A 22,568-nucleotide genomic window follows, 5' to 3' on the forward strand; every position below is an offset into this window, starting at 1 on the left:
GCGCGAGATGAATTGAGCTCGACGACATTCTAGTCACCATAAGACGACCCTCAAAACACTTGCGCTGCCAGAGTCGTCATTCCTTACTGCGCGACAAAGCTTTTCACATCAATCAGTCGGCCATGGGCAAGCCGTCCAACCACACATTGCCCCAAACCCTGGCATGTAGTCCCGCAGAAGCGCAAGGTCACCTTGGCCCGACCAGGAGATTGCCTTGCCCGCGCCGATCTTGTGCTCGTAGCCAATCCCCCGCCTAATCCCGACCAGCCAATCCACCAAGCGTGCCAAACTCCCTCCAGTTATAGCGGCGTGCGGCGTCGGACGTGTGGAGCAGGATCGTATGCGGTGAGATCTAGTGCAGTGGTGGTTGCGCAGGTTTGTTAGTGCAGCGACAGTGCTGGATTGCATGCGCTGATTGACTGACTTTTGGAAGAACTCGCCAGTTGTGTGAAATGGAGATGAAGGAGATGAAGAAGTTTGAGGAAATTTTGGTAAAAGAAAGCCCTACGATTGCCTGCGGTTGCCTGAGGCTGCTGAAAAAGATACAGACGACTGTACAAATCAGTACTTACCTAGTAGGTACCTACGAGGCGGGGGGCCTTTTTTTGGTGAGATGGATGGTTCAATATCATAAGCGACTTGTGGGAGCCACAACCTAGGCGAATGGAAATGTGATGCGCTTCCAAAACTGTGTTTACTTCCATTATGCGCGATGCAGCTATTTTCAAGTGAATCTCTTGTGGAATTCTTTTATCTATAGTAGCAGAGACTCCGGAATTTGCGACTGATCGCCATCACCTGCTGACGATAACCACCTGGGCGCTCTATAAGTACATGTACGTGCATGTCGCTTTATCAGCCTCAAGGCACACTGCAGGTGGTCACAGCGACTAATCCAGATCATAGCGGCCAACCGGCGCTCCAGTTTGGGTGCGGACCTCGCGATACAGCGCGTTACAGCGCCCCAAGCCCTATAAGGACGTATCGGCACAGCGCTCATGGCTGTAATTCAGATCCCCGGGCCATCGATCCATCAACCCCCGCTGTTCCTCTGCGGTCGTCCCAGTACTCCTCTGGGTGCATTTCCCATTCATGGTGTGGTCAAGGCCTACAACGAACGGGTTAGTTCGTACAGATCTCGGCCTCGTGGGAGCACTTCAATCAAGCTACATGTACGTTATGTTCCCGCATTTATGCCATGACTAGCAATCATTATTAAAATTGAAACGTCTATTACTGTACAACCGGTCACTGCTTACTTCCGTAAGAGGTTGCGACATTTCTTACCAGCGGTAACTATTTGCCCCAGCTTGAACATCACCACCGCGCACGAAGGTACATGTAATCACACTATTTTTGATACCCTGCGGCGACATCAATTGCCATGGACGCATATCCGCATGAGATATCTATTGATATAAAAACACCACCGCCATTAGCGTCGTGATGTGTCAAGTCTTGCCCTGTGATAATGTTTCTTAGCCACTCAACCACCATTATCGCCGCCCAGACTGGAGCTTCATCAATTTGTACCACGCTCTATAACAGCCCACCTCTGCTGCTGATGGGTAGAGTGGAATCTATCTATAATACCCCGGCTTTTTTTTTTTTTTTCTTTTTCTTTTTCTCAGCAGCGTGGGAATGAGGTTGGCATTGTTTGGGGTTCGCTGGAGAATTTGGCGTATGGCTTGCTGCGGCGTGGATACCAACATCCAGCAGGGACATGGAGTTTCTGAGTGTAGCGTTCCATTCTCATTAGCGTTAGAAACAATCTGTAAACTGCATATTAGCTTTCCCCAGACTGTTCAAACGTGCCTTTCCCTTGGCTACATGTACTCTCCAAACCCACGTGGCTGGTATGAGTGGGACCTACAAAACCTCCGCCTTTTCTTGGGAGGAGAATCTCATGCTGTGAATTTCCCATTGCCCATTTCCTTTCTCATTCATATTCGTAGGCGACTGTGCAGCATTGCTGTCAGAACTCAGGATGCTTACGGATCTAAACGCCTGTATCCAAAATGAAAACACTTCGAGTCCACCACTGCAGCACACGAGCCCCCGAAGTCGTGTTCGTACTGGATGCCTCATCTGCCGGGCTAGGAAGATAAAATGTGATGAGCAGCGGCCGAATTGCCAGAGATGCTCAAAGGCCAAGAGGAAATGCGTATACAAGCGGAGGCCACCTCTGATGCCCTTACAACCAGCGCCGCCAAACATCGACAATCAGCAGCACAAGAATTCATCCAGCAATCCGTCCATTTCTTCACAGCGGAGTCGGACTGGAGATAACATTATTCATGGCCATTTATTGCCTCCTGATTCTACCTGCGATACGAGAGAAGCGGCAATCTTCAATACTGCTGGTGGTATGACGTGCAGTAACCATGAAGACATCACCAACTTCCATCAAGAGTCAAGCTCGGAGAATGCAGACTCACCATCCGCTCGATTCTACACTACTTCCTTACAAATCTATGTTACTACAGCTATTGATTTGTTTTACCCTTCTGGGATAACATCTCGATCATCCTCATATTTCATTGACCAAGTGGATTCTCCTACAATTTCAGCCTTTGACTATTTAAATTGGAACAAGATAAAGCTCCATATCGTACAACTAGGTACCCAGGACCCGTCAGTAGCTGCAGCTATTGAAGCCGTTCAAGGCATATACAGAGCCCAGGTGAACCGATTAGCCATGTTTCACGCTACCTCGGAATATCAAGCTCGTCTTGCCACTTTTGAACCCCTGGTCGCCGATGAGAAAATTGACTCCGACACTATTCTGGCCATCTCACTGCTTCTCTGTCTATGCGAGGTTATTTTGCCCAATGAAGATGGCTCTTCTTTAAGTGCATTTGGCCCAGCATTTGAGGCTAGATTAACCATTTGGCTATTGAATACCGATCGGTCCCCTATGTCCTTACGGATATGCGCCTGGCTACAGCTCTTACACGTCGCTACCAAACGATCGGGGTCCTGCGGCTTAATACCAGAAACAACGTTCGATCTCATAAGCAACCATATTACCGAGGTTCCCAATCTCCCTCCATTAAGCAACAGCCCCGATTCAACAAGTGCCATGTACGACATCATAAGTGCTCCGATATTTTCTTTTTATCTGCAACTTCAAAGAATTTCGAATGAAATACAAGATCTTAGTCACTATCGTCGATCAAGGATCACCCCAGAAGATCAAGAAGAAGTTACTGAAATCGTGGCCAACCTGAACAATACTCTGTCAACTCTATGGATTGCCCGCCCGAGCCCACTACAATTCCAGCCAGGCCAGCTGCGGGAGAACTTCTGTCCAATGATTGCAGAACCTCTTATTGCTCTAGTAGGAATTTGTACAGCGGCATATTATGGGGAAGTAGTTGGTCTTAGGCGCACACTCGGTGATGATCCATTTCCTTCTCCAGAGTCTCAGCAACCCATGAGCCGAATTCGGGATATTATTGAAGGAGAATGGAATGCTTTAAGTAAAGGCGCTCTTAATCCAGGATACATACGGCCTCTCTTCTTGTATTGTATCGAAAATCTTGAACAGGATAAGACAGAATGGGCAGTGGCTCGCCTGAGGCAAGTTCAGAGTCCTATAAGTAGAAGTGAATTTATCGCAGCTTTGGGAGAGGCACTCGGTAGAGAGCAAAGAACGGAAAAGAGAAGGGTGGCCACAAAGTACTTTTGCAATGGGGCCTTTAATGCGATGGTTCCACGCATGTAACAAATATTTCCTGGGCAGCACTATTAGAAGCAGCAGGATTAGAAGAAGCTGCATGGCAACATTATACGTTTCCATTTATTTTATTTCATTTTTCCGAGTGAGCATACTCTGTACTGAAATCGGAAGTATAATGTATGTAATATATATACCCCTATTTCGGCGGACTTTCTAGCTATCTTCGCGTTCTACTTAATCACCTTATCTCTCATACAGATCGTCTCACGCGAGTCAATTGTCAAGTGATATAGACTACCTCTTCATATTTAGTATGAATGTCTAAAACTTTTGTTTAATTCAGTCCTTGAGCAGCTTATGAGCTTTATCCCTGATTCTAACCATTTGTGAGACGTCATCACATATTATTTGATCTAATTGACCTTGAAGAATCCACTCGACGATTTCGGCCTCCATATCTCTGCCGTATCTCTTCAGAAGCTCGAGCACCTCGGGCCGTGGAATAAATAAAAATACTGCGAACCCCTCTTCATGAAGTTGATGAGCTTCGCCGCTCGGAAAATGTTGAATCTCAATATTGATAGCATCCAGATTGGCATCTCGAGCAAGACCAGCAGGGTCTATCAATCGTGAATGTGACAACCCTACTGTAGGTACCTCGGGAATAATATCTTTAACTGCCCTAAGTTGTACAAAGTCGAACGAAGAGAACTGAAGGAGGTCGGCGCACTTCAATTCATCAATAAGCGCCCTCAATCTAGGGACTATAATATCATTCTGGTCGTACACCTTAAGCTCGAGTTGGTAGATGATTCCAAGTTCACGAGCAAGATGCAAGGCATCTCTAAGCCTTGGAACTTTTTCACCAGTAAATTCTTCGCCAAACCATCGGCCTGCATCGAGCTTTGAGATCTCCAGATAGTTCATATTACTAGCCAGACCGTGGCCATCGGTGGTCCGATCGACAGTATCGTCGTGAAGCAAGATGAGCTCCCCATCTTTGGTCACAGCAAGATCTGTTTCGCAGGTGACGCCTTTGCCACCCATCTCGCGAGCTTTTCTGAATGCAGCCAATGTATTCTCTGGAGCGCCGGCACTGTGACCTCGATGTCCAGCGACGCGAATGGCTTGTATTGTCATTCTTAGTGGATTTACTTTGGACGCCATTTTTCTTGCTGCTACAATGCAATTGGCAAGACGCAGGTTGTATAAGCCCTGTAATCCAGTTTGGTGAAGTAATTATTTGAAATGGCGGACTTCTGAAGAAATGTCGTTTTGGTCCTTGGGAAAGCCCCGATAGATGGCAGCTATTTAGCCTCAAGTCGCTGAGAGCCCAGAAAAGGGCTCGTGGTTCGGCAATAGTGGATTGCTCAGAGATCAAGAACGTGCCTGGAGCTCGGCTCCATAGCCAATAGCAACATTCAGCCATTGAATAGCGTACAATTAGTTGAATATTCCAGGGAACCAAATGGGCGCAAGTTCAGGTGGTGCGCCAATTAAGATGCCGTACTGGTGCTTACAATCTTGCCCCCTGTCTCGGCAAAGGTGGAGTGCTCAGAAGTGAGAATGTCTTCGGCTCCATAGCCAATAGCAGTATTGGAACTTGGACTGTATGAGGCCATTGAGCCAAAAGACTTGCGCTAGGAGGTGCGAGATCTCGTTGACAAGGCACGCTCAACTTTCTCCAACTCTTTGCTTTACGAAAGAGCTGTTACGTCTGACCGCATGGTCAATTGGTTGGTTCTTGATCGTCGTTTTTTATTATCATCATGAAATGCGTAACTTCATCTTAGAGAACTTAATGAGGCGCTCTTGAGACCTTTAGCAGCCCTCCCAAAAGTGTATATTAGGCCGGCTGCACTTGGTCTTTATATATGTCAAAACTCGTCTATCAAGTCTTTGGGCCCAGACTGTATAAGTATTGAGACGGTTCTTGTCAAATTGTTGTTATTCATCGCATCCAGCTTGTTTAATTTGACGAAACACTTCTCATACCAACATCATGAACTTGGCAACCAACGAGGGGTCTGGCATAGCCGACCAACACCATATACACGCTGTCAACTCTGCAGCAAAAAATACCAAAGGTCAACCACACAATTCCAGAATCACCTCGGACAGAGGGATCGCTGGAGATGAGAAAGATGGCACATTTATATCTCCGATAGATGGAACTGTCCATAAGTCACCAGTGGCGGTATCCAAGTTGGCGGACCTGAGTGCCGACGCTAGCACCGCTGCCGACAGTGAACGAAAAATGAGCCTACTAGAAGGTATAAGGTTATACCCAAAAGCCATATTCTTCTCATTTGCTCTTTCGCTGGCCGTAGTCATGGAAGGCTATGATACATGGCTGTTGAGCAGTTTCTATGGCATGGCGGCGTTCGCCAAGAAGTACGGTCAATACACTGGCCTCGACAAAGAAGGCAACCCAACATATCAACTCAGTGCCACATGGCAGAATGCTCTCGGAAACGGAACTAGCGCCGCTCAAATTATTGGACTGTTCATCAATGGTATTGTTGCGGAAAGGATTGGATACCGCTGGACTATGATTGGAGCTTTATTCGCCATTACATGCTTCATTTTTATACAGTTCTTTGCTGTTAATGTAGAGATGCTTCTTGCTGGATATATCATGTCTGGGTTGCCATGGTAAGTTTGGAAGCGTTTCCTATCTGTTCTGGGCACTGACTCAATCCTTCAAGGGGCGTCTTCCAAACCTTGACGACAACATATGCAGCAGAAGTCTGTCCGGTTCCTTTGCGCGCATATCTCACTACCTATGTAAATCTCTGCTGGGTCATAGGACAATTAATTGCCTCCGGAGTCTTGAAAGGGTTCGTATCTGGCGACACTGAATGGTCTTACCGTATTCCGTATGCCATTCAATGGGTGTGGCCCATTCCAATCGCCATAGCTACTTTCTTCGCTCCTGAATCACCATGGTAAGCCGAAAAATTACTCGATTATACCATACATCAAACATACATGCACATCTAACTTTACTTGGTAGGTGGCTCGTACGTCACGGAAAGATAGAGCAAGCTCGTGAAGCTCTCCTCCGCCTTACTTCTCAGAAGACCAATCCGAATTTTAATGTCGAAGAAACTTTATCTATGATGATTCATACCCACCAAATGGAGATTGAGCAAACATCTGGCACCTCATACTGGGATTGCTTCAAAGGTGTTGATCTTCGCCGAACAGAATTAGCTGTCATGACATGGGTGATCCAACACACGTCCGGCTCACCCATGATTGGCGCTGGCACATATTTCATGGAACAGGCTGGCCTCTCGCCCTCCAATGCTTTTTCGCTTGGTGTTGGTCAATCCGCAATGGCTTTCGTCGGTACAGTTGGGTCATGGTTTTTGATGCCACATTTTGGCCGCCGAACGCTGTACCTCTGGGGACAAATTCTCATGTTCACAATTTTGGTGACTGTTGGTGTTCTTGGGATACCAAAGCTCAATTCCGGTATTAGTTGGGCTACCGGCGCACTTATTCTCATTCTCACCTTTGCCTACGACCTCACAGTTGGACCAGTCTGCTACTCACTCGTGGCTGAGCTACCATCAAATCGCCTTCGAATCAAGACTGTCGCTTTATCGCGCAACTCATACCTTGCCTCTGGTTTCGTCACTAGTACTCTTCAGGCGCGTTTAATAAACCCAACTGCCTGGAATTGGCGTGGAAAGGCAGCTTTCCTCTGGGCTGGAACCAACTTGGTTGGCATTGTTTGGACTTATTTCCGTCTGCCAGAACCTAAAGGTCTTACCTTTGCTGATATTGATGTGCTCTTTGAGAAGCGCGTTCCGGCGCGTAAATTCAGCAAATTCGCCGTCGATCCATATCACTCTGATGATATCGCTTCCATTGAAGAGGAAGAGAATGTCGGTGATAATTATGCGAAGAGGAAATAATACTGGGGCACGTCGTGTTGTATCTTCAATCTATATTCGTAGGAGCATGCACAACACGGGATAAATCGGCGGCTTACATGTGTAACTAAACTGATGCAATGTAGCCATAGCTACTTCTATCGATCAATTATATTTCAAGCCCTATTCTATAACAATCCCAACGCTAATTTTGAAACGATGCAACCACTCTAGATTATCTGCCACCGTCTGATTCCACGGATCATCACTGAAAAACGATTAGCGGAGTAAAAGGACTACACAAAGTGATAAGTTACTTACTCATCATACACTAGAAAGCGAGCATGATGCTGAATCTCCTCGTCGGACGGCACATGGGAATTTGGGTTATTGGGAGACATAATAGAGGTAACCCAGCGGCCCAACTCCCGGCCTAACCACTTGTATAAATTGGGATCATGGAACATATAAGACCCGGTCTGAAGGCCATCGTTATGTCTCCGCGAACCTCCATCCACATGCTTCATAAGAAACGCTGTACTGCTCACTTCCGGATCAGGACTACCAATTGCCCTGGAATGTCTTCCTTGTCCGTGGCCAAAGAGTTCCTCGCTCATCGACGGGGTCATGGTGGGAACAAATGACTCCGATGATAAAGGTATGTTAGCTCCGACATTTGTTGGCGCATGTTTAAACCCAATCGAATGTGAGTCGCTGGTTGCCTCTCCGCTAGATTGCCGGAGAGGTCCAAAATCGTGAGTCCCGATATATAAATGGCTGCGAATTGCGCAAGATGTGACTCCTGGAGTCCAGTGCCCGGCCAAGCTCGTAGATACAGGTGTGCTACCACTTGCAGTGAGTGGAAGAGACGAACGTTGTCGAAAAGAGTTGAGCCAATTCGTGGGCGACGAGTAAATTAATGTCATAAACCATGTGAAAACGAAATCGGTTAGGGGCAGCTGTAAGGCTTGTTGCATTCGCGTGATTACTTTACAAGCCTCGGCCTGTAGTATCTCGTCGGAAATGACGGCCTGGTTAGCCATCGCCTCAGTAACGGCAAAATTATAAAGTTGAGCCTCAAGAGGGCAATCTTCGAATAGCGATTTCTTTCCCCTAATCTCCAAGGTTCGAAGCCTTCCCTCAGACGGTGTTCGTATAGGAAGAAACTGCGCTTGCGTGGCAATCGTCTCATTCGACAAGACTAGGTCACGCAGCCATGATGGTTCGGCGTCTACTTCTAACGTCAACATCTCTGAGGCAAATATTATGCGGCAGGCTTCGATATGCATGGCGTCATGGCTGGGAAGCTGCCTGGCCTTGTACTGATATGTTTCGACAAAACACGAGAGCTCGACGACGAGTAGTTCGTACGCGGTGCGAGGGGATTCCGGAGAAACATCGCTTGCTTCGAATGGAAACATGCTAGTACTCTCTTTGCCAAGGAGATCTTTATAAAAAATGATGATTAGCTTGCATCAAAGAGGAAGTAGGATGGGACGTCTTACAAGGTGGAATGGCGTCCTCAAGCGTATCTGTGATGGCATCTTCAAAACCCCAATCACCCGTCCAGCTAGCCATAGTCTTGCCCATTTTAAAATGGTCGGCCAAGTGTTCAACCCGATCACCCCATGAATCTAGATAAATCTCGCAAAATCCACAGCGTGATCGAATGTTTGGGGTAGATGTTTTCCAACCGGTTGTCACCGCGTTTGCTAGCTTCGCCTTGTGTACCAAGTGTAAGTGTTGCTTAAGATGGTCTTTCCTATTAAATACTCGTTCTTGGCACGAATATGGGTTGTGGCTGTTTATATGACCATCAGTTGGCTCTGATTCGCCACAGAATACACAGAGCGGTCGGCCAGTTTCGGGGTTGATGGCGCGCGGTCCGTCAGGGGAACACAGCCATCGTTCAAGAGGTATATGAAGAGTTTTTTCATGTCTCTGCCAGTCGTATTTCGTTTTGAATGTTTCTGCGCAAAAGGTACATTGAAAAGGATACTGCATCTTACCGACACGAGACCTGTGCGGTCTTGACCGTAGCTTGCGCTTTCGACGTGGCCTGCTACGTATCAGAGCTGGAGCCCCCGTAACAGAGTCACTGGAACCATAAGAGTATGCTGAAGCAAGTGAGCTACCACTCGAGGTCCGATAGCTGTTGTCTGATGATTCGTTGATAGACTGGCCGGACTCGTCATCTATGGGCGTCGACAATGGCCAAGCTTGGTGCACAAGTTAATTTTCATTCTTGCGCGTTGCTCAATCAAAGAAATAGTCTAGATACGTACATTGTGATGATTCAGCACATTGAACTGCATTGGCAATAGCAGTGACCGTTGCAGGCTCACTCTCTGGAGGAGAGTCAACCCAGCGTTCAAGAGGTCCCATGGTGCGGCAATTACGCCTCTTCTCAACTGTCGGCGTATCGGGTCGTCTGGGGATATTTATCGACGGTGTATTGGAATCAATTGCGGCCGTTGCCTTCTGAGAATATTGTGTGCTGTGGTGCATCTTTTCTCGCCGCCTGGTATTAGAGAGCCAGTTACTGATCTGCGTCTTGGATAGACCGGTCTGGTGTTGTAGCATCTTCATTTCTTCTTTACTCGGATATGGATAATGATAGTGGTTTAAAAACCACTGTTTTAACAGCTTGGATGATTCCCTAGAGAAGCGCGAGCCTATCTTTGGGGGATTGACAGAGTTGCTATGCGTATTACCATGGTCTGACCCTACGGATTGAGGGCCCGATTCCCAACCCGCATTAGGGAGTGGCGATCGAGTCGTGAAAAAATCATGGGCCAGAGAGGCGAAATTTTCCTGAGCAATAATTTCATCGGCCGAACCCAAACGGTGACTTGTTAGTGGAACATGATGAGCGCTAGAATGGACACTCGATCCAGCTACAGCATCAGATGCACAGGGTGCCGCCATTGCTACGTGTCCCAAGCCCCAGAAGTCATCGGAGAGACTGTCCGGGTTCATTGACTGATCTGTATTTGTAGGCTCATAAGACTGCTCCGAAAATGTCTGGTTTAAAAGTTGAGTTGAGATGCTCTGCTGTGTGGGATCGTCTTGGTGCAGTGAAGTGGATTGATCCGTTTGCTCCGAAGCTGGACAAGTGTCGGGATCCGGGGCATCGTGAGGCTGGACAAATTCACAGTCAGCCCCCGACATGTCATAAGAATTGCCGATTACTGATGAAATACGGTTGTCAAACAACAGCGTAAAGTGACGATCGTTCAATGAGACGGAACAAAGTAATCGTAAGAGTGAGAGTCAGAACATGGGACCTAGAGGTGGCGCTTCGCCACTTCGGATCTCTAGTAGTCCATCCACCGAGACCCCCACCTGAGTCAAGAAAAACGGAACGGCAAAATGAGTTTAATCTTCTTAAGGAAGAGCTTAGCTATGGAAAAGGGACATTTAACGGAGAACTACCAGCCAACATCAATACATTGGGCCGAGTTAAGTTATTCACGTGTAAACAGACATATTCGGCCGACATGTAATGACTAGTCCTCGATAATACGAATGACACTTTCAACAAGTTCCCTCAAATGCGACTGTTATAGTCACTTCTAGTAGTTTAGGGGTCCAATAATGATAATGAGTTTAATCACGCTTTAATCCAACTCTTCCAGTATTCCGTAGACCAATTGCACCCCATAAAGTACATAACATCATGAAGCCAAACATGGTCCAAAAGCTCGCTCTCAGGCCCTCCAGCCTAGCCATTGGCAGAATCTTGTCGCTGTAATCCTTTGTCACAAGTGTTGAGACAATTTGCATTATGCCCAAGGTAAGAGCCTGGCCCAGTTGGCTTGCCGTGTTAAACACAGCGCCCGCCAATGCCTGCGTGTTATCGGGAAAGTTGTCCGAAATAATAATGAGGCCTACTGTGAAGAGAACATCGGTGCTCATAGGCGCTAGCACCTGTGCAATAAAGGCGTTGGCCCAGTACGGGGATTGCACTTTAATTACTGCCATGAGAAGGGGTGCTACTGAACAAATGATGGAAGACACAGTCACGATCCACAGCGCAGGCACTCTGTGGACAAATAAGCCTGTAGTGACGTTAAGAGCAACTCCTACGAGCAGACTTGGCATGATTCTGAGACCAGTCTGAAGAGGAGAAAGGTGCTGGACTTCTTGGAAACTATGCACATTTTTGTTAGTAGGTAACAGCGTTGGAACTGCATGGTTGTGACTTACAATAAACTGGCAAAAAGCTCCATACACGTCGTCACACCAAAAGAAAGAGCCACTGTACCACAAATGCTAGAAAATGCCGTGTCTTTCCATAGAGCATTCGGAATGAGTGCTGGTTTACCCAGTTTGACTTGACGATGGACCCAGCCAACAAACAAGGGCAATGACATAGCGATTAAGCAAATGAACACGATACTCTTTGGGTCTCGGATCCTATTAATGTCCACACTGATGGCACTGCAAATTTATGAGCCTATGAAATACGCACCAACCAGGAGAGTGAGCTTACGCAAAGAGGTATGATAGCAATGTCATGAAGATAGAGGCAAGCAATGCCCCAACCCAATCCACTCGCACTTTCAAATTGCGCATAGTACCCTTGAATGTTCCTTCATTCTGGAAGTTTGGCAAAGCCCAAGCGGCGACGACAGAGAGTGCAAGGGTCAGGCCTCCATATATGTACCAAGCTGCCCTCCAACCAATGAGATCTTGAAGGATGCCTCCCAGAACCAGGCCGAACGAGAAGCCCAACGGCTGGCTAAGACCAAGGCAGGAGAAGGCAAAATTGCGCGGCCTTCCACGTGGAAGTGTATGGGTTACAATAGCGACAGACGACACCAGATGCATGGCGTAGCCGATACCCTGCAAGGCACGCATCACGATGAGCTGAGGGCCTGTTTTGCACGCACCTGCGGCTAGTATGAATGCACCCGTCACTACACCACCGGCAATATTGACAGGTCGCGGTCCTATTGAGTCTGCTACAGAGCCAGCGAGGAGGATTGTGGAAGCGTTTGCCAAGCTGGAGACTGAAGTTGGCCAAAAAGCCAGTGACGGATCCAGTTTGAGATCGGCGGTGATGGTAGGTAAGCCAACGACGACAAGACCATTCACAGCGCTCGAAGCGAAGTTGACGCCTGAGAGCTGTATAATAACCGCCAGTTTGCGGAGGAGAGACATTCGTGGAGCTTCATCATCGGATTCGGGAGATTGGTTGGCGCTGCTGTATTCCAGTGATTGCCGTGAACTAGAGTCGATTGCGGTAAGAGCCACAGTACATGTTGCCATATTTACTGACAAATGTACGACCCCAAATCTCAAACAAGCTTGGTGTGTCTCTCAACCAACGATGGGATGCAACCCAAGATATATCGCTGCAGATCGAATCAATATTCTCTTGGGAAACCCAGACAAAAATAAACAACATACGAGTACAACACTGACCACAGCTTAGTTAGTGGACCAGTCTCCGCTTGTATGCATAAGGCGTGCTTAACACCCTGCCATGTTTGCGCTAGATTGTATGGTTAGTCCCAAGATGGTTAACATAAGGCGTGTTTAACATGATGCTGTAAGATTTCTAGTGGAGATTTTCAGGCGTATTCAAAGCGAAAATTCGCCCGTATGTATGTAGGGTATGTCACGGCCAAGATGGTAATATTCCATTTCTCCTCCATTTTATTCCAGAAACGAGGAAGAGAATTTTTCGCATGGTTTCTTGGCATCGATCCTCAGTTATTGGGAAAACGGGGAACCTTAGTCTGCAGGCTTATGGCATATAACTAGATACGTCGAGCTTTGGCGTGCTGAGCTTTGTCGTGCAAAGCCATAGCACTAGGCTGCGTTATCTTACGTAGAGGCAAGGCTGACTTATGCATCCCAGGCCCAAGAGACAATGGGATAAAACACTACTGTCAATATCATTGCACGCAAGTTAATGATAAAACATGGAAGACTGCTTTTCTAAAGGCAAAGTTATTACTTTAGAGCAGGGACTGGATCTAAAGAATGTTTATGCTGACCAGATGTTGACTTTTATGTCAAGGAAGGAGTCTTACGGGGCATTGCGAGATCTTTTGTTGAAGATGTAAAGAAGTGGACAGATGAAGCTTAGATTGTGTAATTATAGTTTGCTCTCTTGTTATCTATTGTTACAGTTAGGAGCGAAATCGCCGTCCTCTTTACATCCTTTGCGGATTTCTAAGGACAGACAACCGGTACCTACATTTATATTATCCTAGTGACTTCACAGTAAAAGCATTACTGTGTACTGTAGCGTTCAGTAGATAATGAGTGGCTGTAGATAAAGAAGTATACATGTAATTAGGCGCATGACGATATAGAACCGTCATCAATTCTTGCACAGTCGAAACCCCACCCCCAAACTTTATCATAAGACCGTAACGAGCCTTTAAAAACCTACCTCCCTTGAACCTCGATACCTTTTGAGGATGCCTCCTATTTATAGACACAGTTATTTACTTGAAACAAAAATGGTGTCTCATTTTCCCTCTTCAAAGTCGAGTGCCTTCCTAGCTGTGCCACTGGAAATTCGCAGGCAGATCTACCGATACTGTATCCCACAAAAACTTCGCTTCGATGTTTCCAGTGACATGCGCTATCAAAATCGCCCCGACCCGCTCCATGAAATACATGATTACCATCTCCATGACTTAGAGAGTGGTGGCATTTCTTTGATGGATAGTGAGGATGATGAAGAGGGCGAACATGAACTTTCGACAGATACTGATGACGAAGAGATTATATATAATCCTTTTGTGGAGGGTGGTCGTCAAAGTGCCTTACCCGGACTCCTTCTATGCTGCCGCCAAATTACTGAGGAGGTAATGGATATGTTATACGGAGGGAATACTTTTCAAGTCAATATTCACGGTGACGGCGAATATACTCTCGCTCATTTATTCAATTCCAAGACCAGAGAGAAAATACGCAAAATGGTCCTCATATTACGGCCCATGGGAGTCTCCTACCACCGTGATTTCCACATGGACCCGAATATTTGGGATGGTATTCTCGGTAACCTTTCGATACTAGGGGTTATTGCGGAGCAGCCAGAGTCTCTCTCTCTACGCGAATGGCCTAAAGCAGAAGCGGAGAATGCCTTGGAGGAATGGACTGCATGGATAACACCAATATTTGAGTACCTAGGCCGGGCTCTTCATAGAGAAACCAAAATCGTGGTGGATGCAAATGAGGAAAAGGAGACGGTACAGGTATTAGAAAAGGCAATACCAGGGCGATCTCGCTTTCAGCGCCTACCCATGGCCGATATCATATTTAAAAGAGGGAGGTTCTCTCTAGAGTCAGGATACTGGGATGACAATGACGATGGTCCAACCAGCTGTAGGGACATCATCAACGACTGCGACTATGACTACTACTATTCCGACTGAGCCTGGAGGCTTGCCACTGATATGTCTTGATGTGGAATCCGGTTAATCCACAATATTCGAAATGCAATGTAGGGTGTACTTTAAGGTACTTCCACGTCTTTTACTATAATTTATTGTTAGGCCAATGAATTGAATCCAGCAGGACATATTCTACTTGATTACTTACTTTTCGTCGACTAATTATCCCTAGCAAACAACCACACAACCCCATGTAACACTCTCTCACATGCTGCCCAACTACCTACCAAGCGTCCTCAATATTCTTCTCAATGATAGTATTCCAATTCTCCTGAAGTGCCTCCCTCTCGCTGTCATAAGAACCGTCAAGGTAGTCGTAGTCTAATTGTGCAGCCTTCCGTTCCCAGTATCGATCATCCCTGTCTACTGAAAATTAGTTTCGTTCATATATTGGTATTACACGTTAACTTACCAAGTAGAACTTGGTTCGGATTTGTTTGATCATTGATCGCAGCTGCGGGGATTCGATGAAGACAAATATATGCGCCGTGAATGTGTTGCTTAGCCGCATCGGGGATTTGTACTTGCTGATCTTCCACTAGCTCCTTTAAACTGAAGAAAACTGCATCTTCTAATACCTCTGTGTTGATGGTAAATAGAGTCCATTGCTTGGTAACTGGATATGGCCGTTGGCCCTGCCAGGGCTCTTTAAGTCCCCAGTTTTCTGCGTGTTCACGCCCAGAGAAAAGGCTGATAAACGGTAGAGGACCTCGATAATCCCAACTAAACTGTCTCACTATATCCTGTTTGAATTCTTCCTCGCTATCTTCATTATAAATCTTAGTATTATCCGCGGCTAGGAAGCCTCCATTTTCGGAATAGGTGGTTCGACTTTCAGGATGGTGGATCCGATAGAGCTTCCCTGGGAGACGCGCATTTGGGCAACGATATTTCTTCATCTTTACTATAATACTGCTTAATGTGGGATGAGAGTTCAAGGAGACAGAAAAAGCTGGTCCCTAGATCATTGGTTTCGTGAGTGATCTGTGGATTGCCGTTCCCCATTCCAATCCACGTCATCTTGTTTAAGTACACCGAAACTAGCTGAGATACATAGTGCAGAAACGCGTTCATACGCACTGTAAGTATCACTATGCACACGGAGTACACTTAACAGAGTTTATTTAAAAAGGACACCCTTTTCGCTCCCAACTGTATATATAATATATATGTTATATGTGCTATTTAATGTTCATAAGGCTCCTCGACAGATAGTCCAGTGTGCCAAAAATGATCTCAAATGTTGCGTACCCACATAGGCAATGTTGTGGGACACATGGCTCCACCTGCCGCTGTTCGACACGCCCTGTGCTATTGCATTTGTAAGTTCTAGAAGTATTCCTTAAGCCTCTGTCGATAGAAAGGCGCGTTCAGGTAAAAAGAAAGCGATGAGATCTATTCTTTTGGACAAGGTCCCGATTAGGCTATGGCAGTTGTAAACTATATAAGATTCTTGGGTCTGAAGATGATAGAGCTTCTACAATTTTTCTGTATTCTCTACCTTTTCGCCCGGTCATATTTTGGTCTGTGTGTCTTTCATTCATAAAGGCTCTTACATATCCCAAGCAACAACGAGCCACCTTTTGCTGTTTATTCAGGATGACCGTAATCAGCACCATGCAAAAACTTCTCAACGCTGCTCATGTAGCCCCAGAAATCTTTGAGCTACGTCCCGATTATCGCGCCCTGTTGATGGTTGTTGAGGGCATTCGCCCGGGCCCTAGTGACGATGCCAGCGAGACTCTTTTGCGCGAGGCGGAAAAATCTGTCAAAGGACTGTTGTCGGAACGTGCAGTTACTGAACTTCCACATGTCGCCGCGTGGCGCGAAACCTACAAGGCCTTTGGAGCGAAGCCTCAGAAAACACGCAATAGCCTGGAAGCACTGAGTCGGCGTGCAGAAGGCGGCCTTCCGCGTGTGAATCGATTGACGGATATTTACAACGCTATTTCCGTGAAGCACCAGGTCCCCATCGGCGGCGAAGATCTAGACAAATACAACGGATCACCGTTTCTTACCCGTGCCAGCGGACAGGAACCGTTTGAGACCTTCTCTGGTGGCCAGGCCCAAAGCGAGTGTGCCGTGCCAGGGGAGCCTATTTGGTGTGATGATGCGGGCATTACCTGTCGTCGCTGGAACTGGCGCCAAGGCCCACGGACTGCATTAACAGACGATACAACGCGTGTGCTGTTTATTTTAGATGCATTAGAACCACTTTCAGACGAATCTCTAGTCCAAGCTGCTGACGAGCTGGCTTCAGCCTTGAAGCTCTTATCACCAGAGGTTCGCACAGCACGGAGAATAATCAGCGCTTCACCTTCGGCTCCGTCTGGCGAGTCTTAGCCATCAGCATGAAGTAAATGAAAGTTAGTATAGCATTTTGTTTGCAGTGGAAGGCGAATTAAGTGCCAAACGATCGGGATACGCGACGGATACCCCCGCTAATTGGACAGCAAGTCGGGTACGCATACAATTCTCTATGTATCTAAGACTAATTCGCTAGGCTTCAATCAGCACTTCCTACATTCCATCTACCAAAATATCGATGACTTGTCGCTGGTGAAGTCTAAAATTACTCGTCAACCTTTGAACCTGCAATTCCACGATCGAAAGGGCAGTGGTGTCTTGATTATACTATATAGACCCGATCGCGCCAACGGATCAGTGCAGGCTCTTGACTTTCGCTGCAAAGAGCCGGAGAGGAGACATTTATCAGCGTTATTGCGCTATTGGAAAGGATAAGAGCCAACGAAATCTTGAGAAAGACTCCACAGTCAGTTTGAGAGACTTGATGGACAGGCCAGAGGAGGAATTGTCTTCTCGCCTTCAGCCTCTACAGACTGCTCTGAACGTTTGCATACAGCAACACCAAGGAAAATGCGACAGGCAGCGACATACACTGTTACCGACGACAGCTGAGCCTTCTCAGGGTATTCAAGAACCTCGCGGCATCAAAGTGATTGATATAAAAGAAGAGAAAGTCATAAAGGCTTTGCCGGGTTGTCGTTATATTGCGCTTTCTTACGTGTGGGAGCCACTCCCGGCCGGCCAAAAACCTGATGAATACAAGGAGGATTCACCTTTGAACCTTTCACGCCTGCCTCGAACCATTCTTGACGCGCTCGATGTTTGTCGAGCCTTGGATGAGAGATACTTATGGGTTGATGCGCTTTGCATCAATCAAAAAGATGAAAGAGATGAACTCCAAATTGGCCAGATGGACAGGATTTACAGCTTTGCAGTTGCTACAATAGTAGCAGCCTGTGACAAAGAAGCCACAGAAGGCTTACCAGGCCTTCGGTCCCGTAGCTCGGTACGCTCAGAGCCTCCACCAGTCGATATCTTGGACGGGACTCTTTGGAGCTCGAGAGGTTGGACTTATCAAGAATTTGTTCTCTCTCGACGGCTTCTGCTCTTCACTTCTGCTGGAATATATTTCCACTGTGCCGGAAGCAAAAACCACACATTGAACGGATGGGAACTGCCAAGCATAGGTTTCGCCACTTGTTGGCGTGCTTACAACGAGACGCTTGCAATCTACTCAGGACGAAGGCTTGGAAGGAAGTCAGACACCCTGAACGCTATTACTGGTGTACACAGAGTATTCGCTCGCTACACGGATGACACTTATCTGTGTGGCTTACCCGCACGGCAGATTTTCTATGCCTTGCTCTGGCAACCACTAGCAGTTTCAGAACGTCAGCCAAGTTGGCCAAGCTGGTCGTGGGCTGGATGGACGGGCAGTGGTGATGATCTGTGCGTTGTTGGAAATCCTTGCCAGGAAGCGGTCACCGATCAGTGGGGTGATTCCCCTGCGAGATGGGGAAGCACTGGCCGGGTATTTATTCCTCGACTGGAGAACCTTAGATTCCAGGCTTCGAATGGTATGGAATTAGACATCCCTCTCTTCCCGGATGACGAGGCACTCAAACAATACTTGAGCAGTCAGCATGATAAAGCACTACCAGCTCTAGCAGAAGACCGACCTTTTTGGGAATCCGGATATCTGAGGTTCAAAGCAACAAGCAAGCAATTCTCCATCACTCCCGATGTCAGCAATCCTGGGGTGTCCAAGGACCATCCAAGATTAAAGAGGTGCCGGATATTAGATGGTGACAGATGGATAGGAACCATTTTCCTAAACCCGGATGGTGGTGGCAACTATCCAGACATCTCAGGGCCTTGTGAGTTCGTAGTCTTGACGACTTTCAAGGCCTATAACCACAAGATCGCTTCTTCTTTCTTAGAAGGACTCCTAGACATGTCTGTTGAAGACAAAGAGCCAGCCATATTCCCAGAGGAATACTACCAGGCAGGCCGTGCCCAGCAAGAGCGCCAATTCCGGATGTGGATGGCTGGTAAATTCCATTCAAAGAAGGGGTACATGACCAGAGGGGGAAGTAATTGGGGGAGAACCTGGGAGTCGGAAAGAGACCCCCATAGGGGCATGCCATATCCTGCGCACTTTGATTGCTCGCATGTTATGTGGATTGAACGAAAAGGAGACGTTGCTTATAGGAAGGCAATCGGTATTGTTGGTGGAGACCATTCGCACGGGTCGTCCTTGGAGGAGTTCTGCTTAGGATAAATCAGGAATTAAGTTGGCTGTATTTTTTTTTTTCTTATTTCGGGTATCCCGGGGATTTTAGACTCAACTGTACCGAAAGCAATATTGCAGCGACGAGTAATCACGATAGGTAGTAACTGATAACTCTGCTACATGGGCTGGTGCGATCACAGGATCTCGGTGATTTATCGCCGAGGGCTATTCACCTTTCACGTCGTCTCTTCCGATCGACTATTTTAGCTTCATCAATACTTGATAAGGTTGTTCTTTTTCACACTATATATAGGTGTCGTTTTATCATAATTACTCTCTTGATTTGCCTCCGACATAGATATTTTGTGTCCCGGTGCTAGCTGGAGCCTTCATCTTATAATTCTTCCACACTTCTATCAAGTAAAGTGCTAGAGGACAAACCCAACCCTTGGGCCATCGTAGAAAGACGATTAAGAAAGTCAGCCACGCTCTAGTTCTAGCCTAAAATATGGGGTAGCGTAAGGTTTAGTGTGTTTCCTGTCAACGCTTCGAGATAGCATATCTCCAGCCCGGGGTTTCGGCGCCGAATCGCCATCATCCTGTGATGCTTGTAAGTGCTGATAGATTTGACAGCACGTATACGGCCAATCTGGATACAAATGGAATGATGACCCCATGGGGAAGTTAAATGAGCAAGCCAGATCGTTTATCTATCCGGGCTTCGTGAAGATATTCTCCTCTCGATCCTACAATACTCCACACTTCCATTTCACACTTCCAACAGAGAACACCCCTTTGAAGTATGGAAACCTCGCCGAAACCGACCTTTGATCAAGATGAAGGTGTCATTGGCACCGCGATACTCGCGGATGAAGCCAACCAAGCTCCGACAAATGGCCAAGATGGTCAACTCAAGAGAAGCCTCAACAGCCGGCAAATCAACATGTTTTCGATCGCCGGCTCTATTGGCACTGGACTGCTGATTGCAACGGGCTCTGCTCTAGCTAATGGAGGGCCTGCATCGATGCTGATAGCGTTTGCTATTCTGGGGTTCATCTGCTACAACGTGCTTGTTGCTTATGGAGAGATGGCAACGGCCTTTCCCATGGACAAAGGATTCAGTGGATATGCGGCACGGTTTGTAGATCCTGCCTATGGGTAAGTATTCGGCTATTCATGGAGATCTAATTATGGTTAACTAACGAGTTACAACTGGACATAGATTCGCCACAGGATTGAACTACTTTTGCAAGTATGCCGTTCTTTTAGCCAACAACTTGACAGCATCCGGCCTCATCATGCAGTATTGGCTGCCTCATGTCAATGTTGGCGTCTGGATTGTCTCATTTGCAGTTCCAATCATTTGTATCAATGTGAGTCTCGATCAACTATCCAAGCCAAACAAATAGAGCCTAACAACCACCTAAGCTTTTCCCAGTCAAGGTTTTTGGAGAAATCGAATTTGTCGCTGCAATTATCAAGACTCTCGTGATTCTGGGACTGATGATACTCTGCTTGGTCATTGATCTTGGCGGAGGCCCGAATCATGACAGACTCGGATTCCGCTACTGGAAAGATCCCGGAGCTTTCAATGCTCATCTCGTCGAGGGACCAACGGGGCGATTCCTGGGCTGGTGGTCCTGTATGGTCAGCGCGGGCTTCGTATACATGGGGACAGAGGTCGTGGGTGTGGCCTTTGGAGAGGCAGATAAGCCATGGAAGGTGATTCCTCGCGCTATACGACAGACATTCTGGCGCATTATGTTTCTTTATGTAGGGGCTGTTTTCCTCTTGGGTTTGGTTGTGCCGTACAACAGCCCTAACTTGATGACTGCAACTCACTCAAAGACTGGAGCTGGTATGTTGACGCTATTGCCCTTCTGAACCTCCGGACTCTTATGCATATTTACTCACCATGTAATAGGCGCGTCCCCTTTTATTGTGGCAATCAAGGATGCGGGCATCAGTTTTCTTCCGGGCTTCATCAATGGCTGCTTGCTCGTTTTTGTGTTGAGCGCGGCAAACTCTGGTGAGTGCAGCCAATGAACATGATGGCGCCGCATCGCTAACAACAGGTAGACATATATATCGCATCACGAACACTCTACGGCCTGGCTCGTGACAGCTACTTGCCCCAAGTATTTACCAGAACTTATGGCGCTGTCCCCATTGTGGCGGTTGGCACGGCTTCAATCTTCTTTCTCTTGGCGCTAATGAACGTCACGACTGGCAGTAACCAGGTATTCAGCGATCTTGTATCGCTTGCCACTATTTTCGGCTTATTTAACTGGATTAGCATCATGGTTACTTATCTGTCATTCCGGCGAGGTATGGAGGCGCAAAATATGCCCCGCGCTAGCCTTCCTTATACCGAGTCGTGGATGAAGTTGAGAGTCTCCGCAAGCCTTTTCATTACATGTCTTGTTGTTTTGTTTAATGGTATGTTGGGAATTTACTGCTTTCCGGATTTGTATTGGCAGCAGAGTGGGCTCTAACATATATTCATTCTCTAGGCGTAAACAACTTTATACCGTCGTTTCAGGCGAAGCCATTCGTGTTCGCTTATGTGGGAATTCCTATCCATATTGTGCTCATATTGGGCCCAAAACTCCTCTTTCGATACTCTCGCGTGCAGCCAGCATCAATGGACCTTTTCACCGGTCGAATTGCAGCAGAAGAGAAACAGGCTGCAGAGAGAGAGGAGAAAAAAAAAATTTCTCAAAGGGACTGGCGTGTTTTTGCGCTGTTTCGTCAACGGAGACTAGAATAAGAACAGCCATATGGGCCATGGTATTGGAGGGAGTAAAGTAGTACTGTAGTAGCTAGTAAATTGCACATCCAGCGCTGTTCCTAGACCAGGGAGTCGCATACCGATCAACGCTCATTGCGAAAAATTCGAGGCACATACTGATTCGAATACAGGGCCATCAAGCTGCTCTTAAAATACCCAACTATAGAGGAACTCCCCAAGTTTAGCCCAAAAAAAGCATCCTTTGGTTCCATGGCGTCTGCATATCGCTAGTATCTGATAATCCATCGGGCTC

The 22,568-nt window shown here is 47.0% G+C and overlaps 10 protein-coding genes across 10 annotated transcripts; 6 read left to right on the top strand and 4 right to left on the bottom strand.

Annotated features, from left to right (window-relative positions):
- Positions 1–1,987: 1,987 nt before the first annotated feature.
- Positions 1,988–3,779, top strand: M431DRAFT_526227 (hypothetical protein; the record flags this gene model as incomplete). Its single annotated transcript, XM_024920674.1, has 1 exon — positions 1,988–3,779. One exon carries the CDS (start codon positions 1,988–1,990, stop codon positions 3,725–3,727), a length of 1,740 nt encoding a protein of 579 aa, XP_024779616.1. The 3' UTR covers positions 3,728–3,779.
- A 242-nt stretch (positions 3,780–4,021) lies between these two features.
- Positions 4,022–5,304, bottom strand: M431DRAFT_526228 (hypothetical protein; the record flags this gene model as incomplete). The annotated part of the gene is made up of 2 exons (XM_024920675.1): positions 4,022–4,897; positions 5,203–5,304. 2 exons carry the CDS (start codon positions 5,302–5,304, stop codon positions 4,022–4,024), a joined length of 978 nt encoding a protein of 325 aa, XP_024779617.1.
- Positions 5,305–5,684: 380 nt separating this feature from the next.
- Positions 5,685–7,608, top strand: M431DRAFT_103038 (hypothetical protein; the record flags this gene model as incomplete). Its single annotated transcript, XM_024911498.1, has 3 exons — positions 5,685–6,337; positions 6,391–6,630; positions 6,699–7,608. The coding sequence occupies 3 exons, from the start codon at positions 5,685–5,687 to the stop codon at positions 7,606–7,608; spliced, it is 1,803 nt and encodes a 600-aa protein (XP_024779618.1).
- A 109-nt stretch (positions 7,609–7,717) lies between these two features.
- On the bottom strand, positions 7,718–10,770 carry M431DRAFT_526230 (hypothetical protein). The gene is made up of 4 exons (XM_024920676.1): positions 9,852–10,770; positions 9,072–9,785; positions 7,888–9,013; positions 7,718–7,834 (listed from the first exon to the last, which is right to left on the bottom strand). The coding sequence occupies exons 1-4, from the start codon at positions 10,735–10,737 to the stop codon at positions 7,750–7,752; spliced, it is 2,811 nt and encodes a 936-aa protein (XP_024779619.1). The 5' UTR covers positions 10,738–10,770; the 3' UTR covers positions 7,718–7,749.
- Positions 10,771–11,175: 405 nt separating this feature from the next.
- M431DRAFT_514499 (hypothetical protein) lies at positions 11,176–12,840 on the bottom strand (the record flags this gene model as incomplete). Its single annotated transcript, XM_024920243.1, has 3 exons — positions 11,176–11,719; positions 11,776–11,985; positions 12,062–12,840. The coding sequence occupies 3 exons, from the start codon at positions 12,838–12,840 to the stop codon at positions 11,176–11,178; spliced, it is 1,533 nt and encodes a 510-aa protein (XP_024779620.1).
- A 1,162-nt stretch (positions 12,841–14,002) lies between these two features.
- On the top strand, positions 14,003–15,270 carry M431DRAFT_502135 (hypothetical protein). Its single transcript, XM_024918105.1, has 2 exons — positions 14,003–15,069; positions 15,133–15,270. Exon 1 carries the CDS (start codon positions 14,046–14,048, stop codon positions 14,964–14,966), a length of 921 nt encoding a protein of 306 aa, XP_024779621.1. The 5' UTR covers positions 14,003–14,045; the 3' UTR covers positions 14,967–15,069; positions 15,133–15,270.
- M431DRAFT_488731 (hypothetical protein) lies at positions 15,208–15,883 on the bottom strand (the record flags this gene model as incomplete). Its single annotated transcript, XM_024916593.1, has 2 exons — positions 15,208–15,347; positions 15,397–15,883. The coding sequence occupies 2 exons, from the start codon at positions 15,881–15,883 to the stop codon at positions 15,208–15,210; spliced, it is 627 nt and encodes a 208-aa protein (XP_024779622.1).
- Positions 15,884–16,601: 718 nt separating this feature from the next.
- On the top strand, positions 16,602–17,327 carry M431DRAFT_72064 (hypothetical protein; the record flags this gene model as incomplete). Its single annotated transcript, XM_024921980.1, has 1 exon — positions 16,602–17,327. One exon carries the CDS (start codon positions 16,602–16,604, stop codon positions 17,325–17,327), a length of 726 nt encoding a protein of 241 aa, XP_024779623.1.
- A 211-nt stretch (positions 17,328–17,538) lies between these two features.
- M431DRAFT_502138 (hypothetical protein) lies at positions 17,539–19,720 on the top strand. The gene has a single exon (XM_024918106.1). The coding sequence runs from the start codon at positions 17,776–17,778 to the stop codon at positions 19,570–19,572; it is 1,797 nt and encodes a 598-aa protein (XP_024779624.1). The 5' UTR covers positions 17,539–17,775; the 3' UTR covers positions 19,573–19,720.
- A 747-nt stretch (positions 19,721–20,467) lies between these two features.
- On the top strand, positions 20,468–22,367 carry M431DRAFT_514504 (hypothetical protein; the record flags this gene model as incomplete). Its single annotated transcript, XM_024920245.1, has 6 exons — positions 20,468–20,682; positions 20,747–20,897; positions 20,953–21,382; positions 21,449–21,553; positions 21,604–21,963; positions 22,038–22,367. 6 exons carry the CDS (start codon positions 20,468–20,470, stop codon positions 22,292–22,294), a joined length of 1,518 nt encoding a protein of 505 aa, XP_024779625.1. The 3' UTR covers positions 22,295–22,367.
- Between the last annotated feature and the right edge of the window lie 201 nt (positions 22,368–22,568).

This window comes from Trichoderma harzianum (genome assembly GCF_003025095.1).
Source record: "Trichoderma harzianum CBS 226.95 unplaced genomic scaffold M431scaffold_1, whole genome shotgun sequence".
In the NCBI taxonomy this organism is placed as follows: Eukaryota; Fungi; Ascomycota; class Sordariomycetes; order Hypocreales; family Hypocreaceae; genus Trichoderma; species Trichoderma harzianum.